A 13,337-nucleotide genomic window follows, 5' to 3' on the forward strand; every position below is an offset into this window, starting at 1 on the left:
ACTGTTTGGAGTATACTCTGAAGGTGAGGGAAGAACTGGGTATATGCTTATCAGGAAAAGCCCTGTCATAGAAAGGGCCTCAGATGGCTGAGAAGAGTCCTTAGGAATATGTGTGAGGCAAGTGGGCCATGTACCCAGAAAAATGCAGGCACTTAATGAAATGTGTTGAGACTAGGTCATAAGAAGTACAAGAGATTCTGGTATCCTAGATTGAAATATTACAAAATTTTGCTTATGGATTTTGAGTTCACAATCCTTTCCATAGGAAATAAAAGGGGTCATCTAGTGCATAGAGCCACTTACAGAGAGTTTAGCAAATCTGTACCAAGTAGTCATCAACAAAATGTGTACATAAACAAAAGATCTGGTAAGGATACATTTCTGGACAATGGAACTTTATTTACTCCCCAAGCGCTACAGAATGGGGAACAGTGTCCATTTATTTTATTTATTTTTTAAAGTTTTTATTTATTCATTTTAGAGAGGAGAGGGAGACAGAGAGAGAGAAGGGGGAGGAGCTGGAAGCATCAACTCCCATATGTGCCTTGACCAGGCAAGCCCAGGGTTTCGAACCCGCGACCTCAGCATTTCCAGGTCGATGCTTTATCCACTGCGCCACCACAGGTCAGGCGTGTCCATTTATTTTAAAAGTGTACTGTATTTACTGTTGGATTTGTCCCTCCCTCCCCCATCCCCTTTAAGGGTCAGAAAACTCCAAACCACTAGAAGGCTTATTAGGAATAACTTAGGACTCAGACACTGATTAACTGCATAGATCTTATACTTAGGTTCCATCCTTGGTCTCTAACTCAAAACTGCATCATAATGAGGACTAAGCAGTTTTTGTTTCTATGCATGCTGCCTGTATTAGCAGCAGTCAGTGCTGAAAGAATCATCAGGCAACTTCTTGGCTATACAGGTGAGGGAGACATTTGAACCAAGAGGTAGGCAAGAGAAGCTATCCCAGTCTCTTGTTTGTCCCTCCCTTTTCCTTGGCATATAAAGCATGCCAAGGAGAAGGCCTGGATCTTAATCTTCACTGCAATTCAGGGCTGGATGGGTTGGTAAGGTAAACTTTCAACTTCTTTTTTATCATTTTGTAAAGTGAGGCTCTTACCCAGTTTAGGTTATTGTGAGGATTAAAATAATACACTGCTCACAAAAATTAGGGGATCAGGGAATGTGCAGATACTCTAGTACAGGGGTCATCAATCTTTTTATAAAAATCGCACACTTTTGCAGTGCTGGTCAACTTGGTCCCTACCGCCCACTAGTGGGCATTCCAGCTTTCATGGTGGGCCAATCGGCGCCGTTTGGTTGCTCTGCTATTGCCCACCATGAAAGCTGAAATGCCCACTCGCTAGGGACTAGATTGACCAGCACTGCAAAAGTGGGCGGTTTTTATAAAAAGTTTGAGGACCCCTGCTCAAACTTTCAGCCTTTTGTATAGTACGTTTTCACCAATGAAATAAAAGTTGGCTTTGCATCTCATTTGCATAATTGAACAACTTTCTTTGATTTATCATTTGCTTTTCTGATGTTTAATCAAATGTTTTATCTGTTCATATTCATTTTGAAATATACCCTAATTTTTGTGAGCAATTAATATAATTTAGTATTTAGCACTCAATATAAAAATGACATCCTTTCCCCCCACATGGTGCACGCCTTGGGTTCTTAATAATAACTGCGAAGGACAAAGAGAAATATCCCCGAAGAATATACTTAAAGTTGCTGCAATCTCTAGCCCTTTAGGATGTGAGGGCGATCTGGCTGCGACATCTGTCACCCCATTGATCGCCAGGGTTGATTCGGCTGATCTGGCTGGCTAGGCGGATGTCCCCTTCCTCCCTCACCGCTCTATGTGCGTCCTTCCCAAAGCTGCGGGCTTGGTCAAAGAGGACGACCTTCCCCGCTAGAGGAGAGGACCGTTCTTCGGTCAAGGGTATACCAGTAGCTGCGCTCCCCTGCTAGAACCTCCAAACAAGTCTCAAGCTCTAGCCCTTTAACATTAAGTTTTCAACCCTGGACCCAGGAAAAAGACATTACTTGGGGACTGGGTCTAAAGAGCTCTTGAGAATTTCTAGCCTCAAGGATACTGAATAGAGGACAAACTGAAATGAGTATTTTAGTCTTAATACCAGTCTTAAGGGACTATGAAACAGAGGGGACCCATTCACTACCACCCACTCTGACTTCCTCCCCACCCTCTGTCTTCCTGTTTCGAGCTAACACAGTACCAAGTCTTCCTCTTAAAAAGTGCGGGAACTTTTTTACATAAAGTGGGACAAAAATAATGTGCAATTACTTTATGCGAAAACAACAACAGGAACTGTACAGCTGGTCAGGTGAGCTTCAGAGCTGCATTGGTTCACCAGGGTCATCGCTGCTTATTTCCAGTGGGGTCTGAAGGGGAAAAAAGTATGTCAGGTGAGTCATGCTTAGTGTCTTCTGGGTGTGGGCTGAGGTAACTGCCTTCCTGGCCAAGGGCAGGCAAGGGTAGCTGTGTCCAATTCTGTCACCTAATGCCACCAATCTCAATTGCCAGAGGGGCTCACTATGGGAGCTGACAAGAAGCAGAGAAAGGACAAATATCCAAGGTCCAACAAGAGGAGAGAGCACAGAGACATATACCCCAGAACCATTTCAGACCAGAGTTTACTTGAGGCAGAGCTAAGTGTGGGTTGTTGGTGTGCTGATCTAAGAAATGGTATTAAAGACTGTATGTACAAAATGTCCCATGAAATAAGACTACGTCATCCATGTCAGAGAGTTTGGACCCTGGGCCTGAGAAATCTCTATCTCTACACCTCCAGTTTACTTGAAAGAAACTGAAAAAGAACAGAAACTCTTAGGAAAACATGTATAAAAGATCACATGAAAGACAGAGGGAACTCTCCCAACTGTAAGTAGAAAGTGAATAATTATAAGTGGGTAAGCTGCACAACTTTTTAACAAAGAAAAGGTTATTTGTTTCTAGTTACTAGAGGTGCTTAGTTAATTTATTGGGGAATAGATTTCAAACTAGGGAGAGAGAACAAAGTTGAAGACACACTTACCCCTCCTGGGGGATACTTATATCCCTTCCACATCGTTCCTGCAATGAGAAGCATCCATAAGACAACAATCATTGTGGGCTTTTGGCTTAGCTGGTGGTATGTGCGGGGGCAAATGGACGGTTCTGAAGGGGGTGTTCTATTCCCTGAGTCCTGGAAACTGGGCTGTCTTCATTCAAGGCGTGATGGTGAATGGCCCAGCATAACAGCTCCTGGCTGAGGAGATTTGTGGTCTGAACTGAAATGCACTGCCATGGCCATTTTGGGGGGCAGAGCTCAGATACTAATTGTGACATCAGCTCTTGGGACCTTGGGGACCAGAGTGAGTAACTGTGGGACGGTTGGCCAGGATGCCAAGGGTGTTGAGGCTAAAGAATCCTTATGAGAAGGGCCCTATTTTCGGGTGACTATGTGGTTAGGATCTAGCTGTCATCAGATTTTTAATAACTCATCACCTACAAAATTTTGACTATTGGCTTTATGCAATCAAATGCAAAAAAAAAAAAAAATCCTATGTGAAACACAAAATAAAAAATATCCTGGATTAATTGGAAGGAGTAAGTAGCTAGGTATGCTATGAGCAATTATTTTAAATACAACTGTTAGACTATTGAAAGAAGAAAAATCTTACATTTTGTGAAATAACACAGTTAAACCTTCACGCAAGAGAAGCCTCCTCACAACTCCCCTCCGAACAAAAGAAAAGAAAGATGGAGTATGCTCATTTTATAGCTGGATAAACTGAGGCATGGGACAGTTTCAGTGGTTTGGTCAGGAACACGGTGGCAGTGGCTCAGCTAACCAAGTGCCAGGCCCTCCCTCCACTTCCCACCCCCACAGAGGGCTGATTGTGTTGTGCCAGTACACCCCCAGGAATTCTGGGGCGGATGGAGGAAAAAAAGAACCACCATCATGTCCTGCTCTTAGTGTATCTGGGGCTGGCACTTGCTACCCCTGCCTTCCAGAGTAGCTTCCCAGAAAACCTGCTCCTGCAGTCAGTACATTACTAAGACTCATTAAGTTTCATTAACGATGGGAACATCTCTGAAAAAACATGGCTGAATGAGAGATGGGGTGGGATATGAGAAACCCAGGAGATGGCTTTTAAAAAGGACATTGTTATTAATGTTTGCTCTAGGCAGGCTGGCCTAGTGGAATAAATGTGAGGCATTAAGCGCAGAGATCTATGCTTACATCCCAGCTTCACAAACAAGTTGGTCTGTGTAGCCTCAGGTAAACAGGTGAGGTCATTGCAACAAGTAAATCTTTGTTGACTGGTTCATGATTTTGCTTAGTTGTTAAGTTAGCATTTACCAAATGCTAATTGTCAAGCTTTGCATTAAATGCTTTACATGAATTCCCAAATGTAATCCTCATAAAAATAGTAAGATACTGAGATAGCTCCATTACACAAATGCAGAAACTGAACTTCAGAGAGCTGAAACTTTCCCAAATCACATAGCAAGTAAGTTAGTTGCAAAGTTAGAACTAGAACCTAAATTCATATTTTCAGTTTCAGGATCTGCCAAAGGGGGCATTAAAAATGCTAGTCCAATTTATTACAGAGTTTGTGAGGAGGAAATAAGTTATTAGATGAGAACAGTTGCTGAAAAGAATACCTTTCTTTTCTTTTTTACAGAGACGGAGAGAGTTAGAGAGAGGGACAGACAGACAGGAACAGAGAGAGATGAGAAGCATCAATTATCAGTTTTTCGTTGCGACACCTTAGTTGTTCATTGATTGCTTTCTCATATGTGCCTTGACAGCAGACCGAGTGGGCCTTCAGCAGACTGAGTAACCCCTTGCTCAAGCCAGTGACCTTGGGTCCAAGCTGGTGAGCTTTGCTCAAACCAGATGAGCCCACGCTCAAGCTGGCGACTTTGGGGTCTTGAACCTGGATCCTCTACATCGCAGTCCGACGCTCCATCTACTGTGCCACCACCTGGTCAGGCAAGAATACCTTTCTTTTCAAAACAAACCAGTGTTGTTATTAACAAATTTTTGAACCTTGGTCTGCTGTTCCCAGCAATGCTCCTCAAATTCTCTTTCCCTGCCATCTGCCTCCAATCATTTCCCCTTCTACAGTTTATTATATTTTCCAGAGAAATAGAAACTCTCTACTGAAATTTCAGGGTGCTATCAAGTTCTCTGGAGATGGAGGAAGTCAGCCCAACAGACCCGTTCACCACTCACAGTTGTAGATCTTCATCCAAAGCCTGGCTGCTCTGTCGTGTCTTGCTCTCTTGAACAGGCCACCTCTCTTTCCACCGTAGAGTTGGAGGCTGAGTAAGAAAGAAATTTAAAGGCAGATGTGGCTCTACTCATTGGTCCAGTAGGTAACTGTCTCTGTGTGGGACTGTATAGGATGCTGAACAAACCCTCCTCAAGGCCCACCTTCCCTCTCCTGAACAGCAACCACTGATCAACCTGGTCTGAAATCCAGAAGTCAGGCACTAGCTCCAGCAGACCCCTTATAAATTCCATAATGCTTTGCAATAAGTGACATTATAAACCTAAGGGAAGGGGAAACTTAAAGATTCCCCAGTAGAATGGATGGAGCCTGGGAAACTGACTTCGTTTCCATTGCATCCTGACCTCTAATTAGTGGTGAGACCTCAACTATCTTTCCAATTTGTTCAGAAACCCCAGCTGGGAGGGTCAGCCAGAGCCAGGACTGACTACCAGGGATTTATAGGCAAGGTCATTACTTACCGTGAACTCTGGAAACGTGCCCATGTAACATGCAAGGCCAACAAAAAGCATCCAGCCAAGCACGATCATGATAAAACAATTCCTACGACACAATTGCACAGTGAAAGATTCCTCACCAAGATCTTAGTAAAGGAGTATGCTCATGAAACCCTCAGTTCATAGAGGTCTTGCATGTCAGTTTCAGTCCTTGTTTCCAAAGGATCGCAACTCCCTAGTGAGGTTGGACTCTAGTAGGGCATTGTGACATCATTGGTCACATGACCCATACTCACAACAGGTCAGATCAACTCATTCCTCTGTTCAAAACCATCTAGTTGCTTCCTCTTTCAGAGTAAAAGCTTAACAAAGAAAAAAGCCCCTGACATTGGAACTGGTCTGACCCAGCCAGGTCTCAGTGTTGTTAGCTAAGCTGTGATTCTCCTGTGGGTATAACAATCTCAAAGAAAACCAACATCAGATGGGTCATTCAAACCATGGCAAAATGAGACGAAACAAGGCCACGTCATAATTTTGTTTAAGCAGACAAAAGCAAGGTCACTGTACAAGCCAAAAATACCGAACATCCTGTTCTCTCTGCTAATACAAGTGCTCGCTGCTGCTTTACCAATCACACAGGTCTAGTTTGCCTATCTTACAGATATTTAAGATACCCAATCAAAGAACTGTCCTTTCTGACAGCACCCAATCCAAAGTGAAGCTTTGCTTCCTTAAACCCTCCCTCAAGTCACCCAAAACCTACAACCTATATAACAGGTTCTCTTCACCACTCTTGCAGCTCTGTCTCAGTAGTCCTCTACAGAATCTGCTCCCTCAATGCAAAGAGTAATCAACCCAACTTGTTTAATTGTCGGTGTGTGCCTACTGGTCTCTGGGTGAAGAGCACTGATAAGCCAGAGTCACAACTGTCTACAAAATGCCCACAATGGTTCTCAGACCTTATCATGCATTAGAATCACCCAACTTCTTGAAACAGATTGCTTGACCCCATCTCCAGAATTTCTGATTTTGTATGTCTGAGGAGGGGGTCTTAGAATCTGTATTTTTAACAAGTTCCAGGTGATGCTGAGGCTCTAAGTCTGGGGTCCGCACTGGAAGAATCACTGCCTTAAACCATCTGTGGCTCCCTCTTATTTCTCTGATTTGGCCTACTTCTGCTCCTCACCTCTTACTTCATTCTACTGCAGCCATACTGGCCTCGCTGTTTGGAGCCTCCCCAAGCTCATGTCTGTCTTGGGACTTTGCTTTGAATACCCTTCATATGAAATGCTTACTGTTTCATTTTTCAAGGGGACATACCCTGATCTCCTTAACCTGCCTTTTAAAGATTTATTCCCGTAACACTTAATCACCTTCTTTCAAGCATGCAGTCTAATTTACTTACTATATTTGTTTTGCTCTCCTCCTACTAATAAAAGAATGACAGCATTATCACAGTTAATATTTTTGCTTATTTTGCTCAATTTTGTATCAGACCTAGAAAAATATCTAGCAAATTGTCAATGCTCAACAAAAGTATGTTGAATAAATAGGCCCTGGCCGGTTGGCTCAGTGGTAGAGCATCAGCCTGGCGTGCGGGAGTTCCGGGTTCGATTCCCGGCCAGGGCACACAGGAGAAGCACCCATCTGCTTCTCCACCCCTCCCCCTCTCCTTCCTCTCTGTCTCTCTCTTCCCCTCCCGCAGCCAAGGCTCCATTGGAGCAAGGATGGCCTGGGCGCTGGGGATGGCTCCTTGGCCTTTGCCCCAGGCGACAGAGCTACGCCTAGAGGGGCACAGCATCGCCCCCTGGTGGGCAGAGCGTCGCCCCCTGGTGGGCGTGCCGGGTGGATCCCGGTCGGGCGCATGCGGGAGTCTGTCTGACTGTCTCTCCCCGTTTCCAGCTTCAGAAAAATACAAAAAGAAAATAATAAAAAAAAATTTAAAAAGTCTGTTGAATAAATAAATGCTCTTTCCAGCCTTTCACTATCTTCTCCTAATTGAGCCACAGCATTCCTGCCTTTGGGTCTTCCTAATAACACAATCACCCTACTGCCAGTCCCACCTCTTGACAGTCAAAACATCCAGTTCCTGAGAGTTTTTAGGCCCAAATGCTCAAGGCAGGAACACAAAGCAGGTAACTCATAAGTCAAGGAGACAAAACAAAGCATATCCTTGCCTTCCTTCTCCAGATGACCTTATCCATCAATCTACCTTCTCTCTTGTTTTCAGTCTTTCTCTCACCTGGCTCTTTCCTCTATCACCAATGGTTATGCATCCCCCCCCCCCCCCCCCCCCCCCCCCCCCCGCCAAAAAAAGACAACCCTTCCCCTGATGCTGCATTATCCTCACAAGGCTATCCCTGTCTCCCACTTCTCCACCAACGCTCATGCTGGCTCCTTTTCATCTCCCTGAAAATTTTAAGTTTCGTTACCTCTTTCTTCCTATATCCAACTACAATATGATCTTCTTCGATATTCCGCTAGATTTAACACATCCTTCTAGAAACTCTTAGAACAGAGCGAGCTGCTTCTACTTCCCTTACTGCTTCTCCTCTGGCCCTTTCTATTCCTCTCTTCACAGATGTCCCTAAATTTCTTTTCAGCAAGCTGGAGCGTAGCTCCCTTGGCGCCAACGCGTCTCCGATGGCGCTCAGGATTCTCAGTGGGGCGACGACCCCACTTTCGGCGGAGAGGTAGCGGAGTCTGGGGCGTTGAAGGCAGGTAGACTTTCGAGTTCGGGAAGGGGCGGGGCCGTGGACCTCGGGAGGTTTGGTCCTCGGCGGCCGCCGTCCAGAAGCCGGTGTGCAGGAAGGGCCAGGGGCTGGGGTCGCGAAACCTGACTCGGGAACCTGGCTGGCGATGGAGTTCGACTGCGAGGGTCTGCGACGGCTGCTTGGCAAGGTGCGGGCAGCCCGCCACGCCGGGTCTGGGGTCCCGGGGTTTCGGGAGCGTTGCCACCGCTGGCTGAGCTGCCTCCCTACGGCGTGTCTCCGGCTCATCCCGGGGCGTGGAGCTGAGGGGTGCTGGCCTGCAGTCGGCTGCGGGGAATGGCCCGGTGGAAGCCCCCGGCCTCTTCCTCCTAAGGCCACGCCCGGACTCTACAGCATTCCCAGATCCCCCAACCTCCACCCGGAGTGAGACGTGTTTACGCCTCCAGCTTCTCTTGGTCTCAAATAGCTTCCAGCACTCGTCTGTCCCCTGAACCACTCCCTTCGCTCTCTGCTGAAATGTCTTGTCCCATTTGTTCACGACTGGCAATGCCCGTCTTTTGTCAGACCCGACTCGGTTGTCACTCCCTGGAGGGAATAATCACTCCCTTCTCTCTTCTGGCTTTCAGAAATATCGATGATCACGTCGTGGAGTAATTATTTATTTACAGACCTTACTCATACTTCTGAACTCTTTGACGCCCGAGACGGTGCTTTACCTAGCCCTGTGCCTGACAACAGCGGAGGTCTAAATAACTGCTGGGAAGGAAGGACCTGAGTAGGTTTAGGACTGAAGACAGGGCTTGAAGGCCCAGAGGAGATCCTCTTAATGTTGGAAGTTTGAGTGGGAGGGCTGACCCAGAAGTCTGGCCTGCAGTTCTGGGGCATGACTAGCGCCAGTTTCAGGGTTAGTCCAGATTCCGATTTCCCAGGGGTGTATGGTCAGGCAACCCCCCTTTCCTGCACTTTTCTAGTTAAGTGATTCTTAATGTTTCTTAAGACTTCCCCCATGCGAAAACCATCCGTTTATGCCTTTTTTTTTTATTTGCTTATGTCTTTTTCTGTTGGGGTAGTTTGTACACCTATGCGCGATTTTAAAGACTCATAGTTGAAATTTATATGTATAAGCAACTGGAATTGTTTTGTTTACTCTGACAGGTATAGATCTTGTAGGAGGAGAAGTATTGGTGTGCTTCGAGTTACACTCTATCTTCTCTTTAGACAACATGAGAAATTTTAGAAACCATTCTATCAAGTTTTTAAATGAGCGAACATGATGTATTATTGTTCAGTGGGAAGAATTGTTTAAATTGATAAAAGATAAAAACCTAATAATTTTGGTGCAAATGGAAGGAAGGAAAAAGATGAGAGAGTGGTTTTCTCAAGGGTGGGAGTAGACTTGTAGAGGAATTTTAAAAATTATCAGTGCCTAACAAAGCCTGGCACATAGGTGCTTAATATTTGTTGGATATGTAAATTAAGGAAACTAGTTTTGCTAATATTTCTGAAATTTCTTAGCCCTTGTACTAGGCAGATAATAACAATATCTAGAAATAATTTTAGTGCTAAAAAATCTATGAAATGAACAACACGTTAAAAACAAACAACTGTATATAGAATGTGAAAACTTTTATTGAAAACAAAACATATAAATATTTCCATCTTAATAAATATTCATGGATATGAAGAAGTCAGCTCTCTCCAAATTGATTTATAGAGTTCCAACTGAAATTCTAACAGGTTATTTTGGGAACTTTTCAAGCTGATTCTAAAATTTATTGGGAAGGGCTGAAGACCAAAGATAATCTTGACATTCTTAAAGAGTACATGTGGGGACTTGCTTTACACAATGTCAAGATTGGTAGTTAAGATTTTGTGTGGTATTGGTATAGGATAGACAAATTACTGAAGAACAAGGCTAGAGGGCTTAGAAGCATATTCACAGGTTTGGAAATGTAGTATAAAACAAAAGAGGCACTGCAGATAACTACGGAAAGGAGAACACAGAGACAAATGATTATCCATATGGGAAAAAAATAAAAGTAAATCCCTACCTTTTACCAAACTTAAAAATTTCCTGTGGATTAAAGATTTAAATACAGACCCTGGCTGATTGGCTTAGTAGTAGGATGTGGGCCTGGCATGTGAAGTCCCAAGTTCGATTCTTGTCAGGGCGCACAGGAGAAGCGACCATCTTATTCTCCACCCCTTCCACTCCCCCCTCTCTCTCTGTCTTTGCCTCTCTCCCGCTCCCGCAGCCATAGCTGGATTGGTTCGAGCAAGTTGGCCTGGGTGCTGAAGATGGCTCCATGGCCTCACTTCAGGTGCTAAAATAGCTCAGTTGCCAAGCAATGGAGCAGTGGCCCCAGATGACCAGAGCATCACCAGTACAGGGCTTGCTGGGTGGATCTTGGTCGAGGCGCGTGCAGGAGTCGTCTCTCTGCCTACACACCTCTCACTTAATAAAATAATAAAAGATTTAAATATAATGACAAGCTTTAAAAACATAGAGATTAATTTAGGAGAGAATCTCTATGGGCTCAGAGTATGCAAACATTTTTTTAAACTAAGACAAAATACTCAGACAAATTTGACTGTTTTCAGATTAAGAACTACTAGATAGCAGAAGACAGCATGAAGAGAATGAAATAAAAATACAAACTTAGAGAAGAAGTTTGTAACATATAACCGACAAAGTATTGATATCCAGAAATATAAATTAACATGCTTATAAATCAATAAAACCAAGAGAATTGGACAAAAGACATGAATAATCATTTAAAAAAAACCCAGAAGACCCAGGGAAATGAATATTTGCTTGATCCATTAGTAACCATGGAGAAGCAAATTAAGATCATGTTAAAACCCCATTTTTCCTCACTAGACTGGCATAAAGTAAGATAATTTCAAATGATTTAGAGGATGTGGATGAATTAGAATTTTAAGCACTGCTGGCAGTTAAATGGATATTTAATCATTTTGGGAAACAATTTGACCTTTTATTGATTTGATTATGTGTATTTTCTGTTCCATCTACCTCTTCGTAGATACCAGAGAGACTTCAAAATATGTGAAGCAAAAGACATTTGCAGAATTATTTATAAATGAAAATTAGAAACAACCCAAAGGTGCATCGACAGAAAAGAAGGATAAGTTAGTTGTATATTCCAAGGAAAAACTAGTATTCAGCAGTGAAAATGAATGAGCTACAACATGCAACAATACAAATGAATCTTAGAACATTTATTGAGTGAAAAAAAGTTATTGTATATACAAAATTATATTTTGATAAAACCAAGAAACAAAACTAAACAAAAATTAAACAGCCTGACCAGGCAGTGGCGCAGTGGATAAAGCGTCGGACTGGGATGCAGAAGGACCCAGGTTTGAGACCCCGAGCTCACCAGCTTGAGCGTGGGCTCATCTGGTTTGAGCAAAACTCACCAGCTTGGACCCAAGGTTACTGGCTTGAGCAAGGGGTTACTTGGTCTGGTGAAGGCCCCTGGTCAAGGCACATGTGAGAAAGCAATCAATGAACAACTAAGGTGTCGTAATGAAAAACGAATGATTGATGCCTCTCCTCTCTCTCCGTTCCTGTCTGTCTGTCTGTCCCTATCTATCCCTCTCTCTGACTCTCTCTCTGTCTCTGTAAAAAAACAAAACAAAACAATAAACTGTTGTTTAGGGATAAAGCTATGGAATGTGAATACATGAGTCAAGAGAGGCAATTGAATGGGCAAAAGAAGTATTGATAGTACTCAGACAGCTAATGGTATTGGCAAGGTCTGTGCTAGGCAATATGGTAGCCACTAGCTACATATGACTATTTAAATTCATTAAAATAAATAAAATTAAAAATTGAGCTTCTCAGTTACACCAGCCACATTTCAAGTGTCAGTAGTCATGTGTGGATGTGGTTACATTGGACAGCACACATACAGATTTTTTTCCATGGCGGCAGAAAGTTTTGTTAGCACTGTTCTCAGTGTTTTTCAACCACTAAATTTCATGCCAGTAGGCCAAGGAGTTAACCTCCCTGATGTATGCAGAATAGATCCAATGATTATTGACTGCAAAGCAGCCGCACTGTTTTACCATCAGCAGTGATATATGTGTATGAGGGTTCTGATTTTTCCACATCCTCTCCCACACTTGTTATTGACTGTCTTTTTATTATTATTATTATAGCCTGTTTTTTTATTATAGTATGAATCCTCCAACTTTTTGTTCTTTTTCAAGCTTGTTTTTGCTGTTCTGGGTCCCTTGAGTGTCCATGTGAATTTAAGAACCTTTAAAATAAATTTTGCAAACGAATAAAACATAACTAGCTGGCATTTCTTTTTTTTTCTTTTTACAGAGACAGAAAGAGAGTCAGATAGGGGCAGACAGACAGGAATGGAGGGAGATGAGAAGCATCAAACATCAGTTTTTCATTGCGACACCTTAGTTCATTGATTGCTTTCTCATATGTGCCTTGACCGTGGGCCTTCAGCGGGCCAAGCAACCCCTTACTCAAGCCAGCGACCTTGGGTCCAAGCTGGTGAGCTTTTGCTCAAACCAGATGAGCCCGTGCTCAAGCTGGCGACCTCGGGGTCTCAAACCTGGGTCTATCACATTCCCAGTCTGACGCTCTATCTACTGCGCCATTACCTGGTCAGGTTGACTAGCTGGGATTTTGATAAGGATTGTTGATTATTGAATCTGTTGGGAAGTATTGTCATCTTAACAATATTAAATCTTCTGATATATCAACAAGGGATATCTTTCTATTTGTTTACACATACTTTAATTTCTCTCAACAATGTTTTGCAGTTTTTAGAGTCTTAAGTTTTATATCCTGTTAAATGTATTCCGAAGTACTTTGTTCTTTTTGATGCTGTTTAAG

General features: G+C 43.3%; 2 protein-coding genes across 5 annotated transcripts in view; one reads left to right on the forward strand and one right to left on the reverse strand.

Annotated features, from left to right (window-relative positions):
• Positions 1-343: 343 nt before the first annotated feature.
• Positions 344-8,487, reverse strand: MISFA (mitochondrial sheath formation associated). The gene is made up of 5 exons (XM_066364716.1): positions 8,177-8,487; positions 5,769-5,850; positions 5,250-5,338; positions 3,060-3,097; positions 344-2,406 (listed from the first exon to the last, which is right to left on the reverse strand). Exons 2-4 carry the CDS (start codon positions 5,835-5,837, stop codon positions 3,076-3,078), a joined length of 180 nt encoding a protein of 59 aa, XP_066220813.1. The 5' UTR covers positions 5,838-5,850; positions 8,177-8,487; the 3' UTR covers positions 344-2,406; positions 3,060-3,075.
• A 9-nt stretch (positions 8,488-8,496) lies between these two features.
• UEVLD (UEV and lactate/malate dehyrogenase domains) overlaps positions 8,497-13,337 on the forward strand; it is a 48,203-nt gene continuing 43,362 nt past the window's right edge. For 3 of the 4 annotated variants that reach the window (XR_010748949.1, XM_066364688.1, XM_066364681.1), the window contains exon 1: positions 8,497-8,645. Coding sequence is in view for 2 of the 4 variants with exons in the window: in XM_066364688.1 (XP_066220785.1) it covers positions 8,604-8,645 (42 nt within the window). In the remaining 2 variants the exon portion in view is untranslated. The remainder of the gene's footprint in view (positions 8,646-13,337) is intronic. The other variant, XM_066364698.1, reaches the window with a different exon arrangement.

This window comes from Saccopteryx leptura, chromosome 1 (genome assembly GCF_036850995.1).
Source record: "Saccopteryx leptura isolate mSacLep1 chromosome 1, mSacLep1_pri_phased_curated, whole genome shotgun sequence".
In the NCBI taxonomy this organism is placed as follows: Eukaryota; Metazoa; Chordata; class Mammalia; order Chiroptera; family Emballonuridae; genus Saccopteryx; species Saccopteryx leptura.

Bases quoted from the DNA above. Each gene is read 5' to 3' on its own strand.
- MISFA (XM_066364716.1), bottom strand. From the start codon at position 5,837: ATGATCGTGCTTGGCTGGATGCTTTTTGTTGGCCTTGCATGTTACATG. The intron at 5,339-5,768 runs GTAAGTAATGAC...TTTCTTACTCAG, and splicing joins GCACGTTTCCAGAGTTCACG to CCTCCAACTCTACGGTGGAA. The intron at 3,098-5,249 runs GTGAGTGGTGAA...TTCTCATTGCAG, and splicing joins TTGGATGAAGATCTACAACT to GAACGATGTGGAAGGGATAT.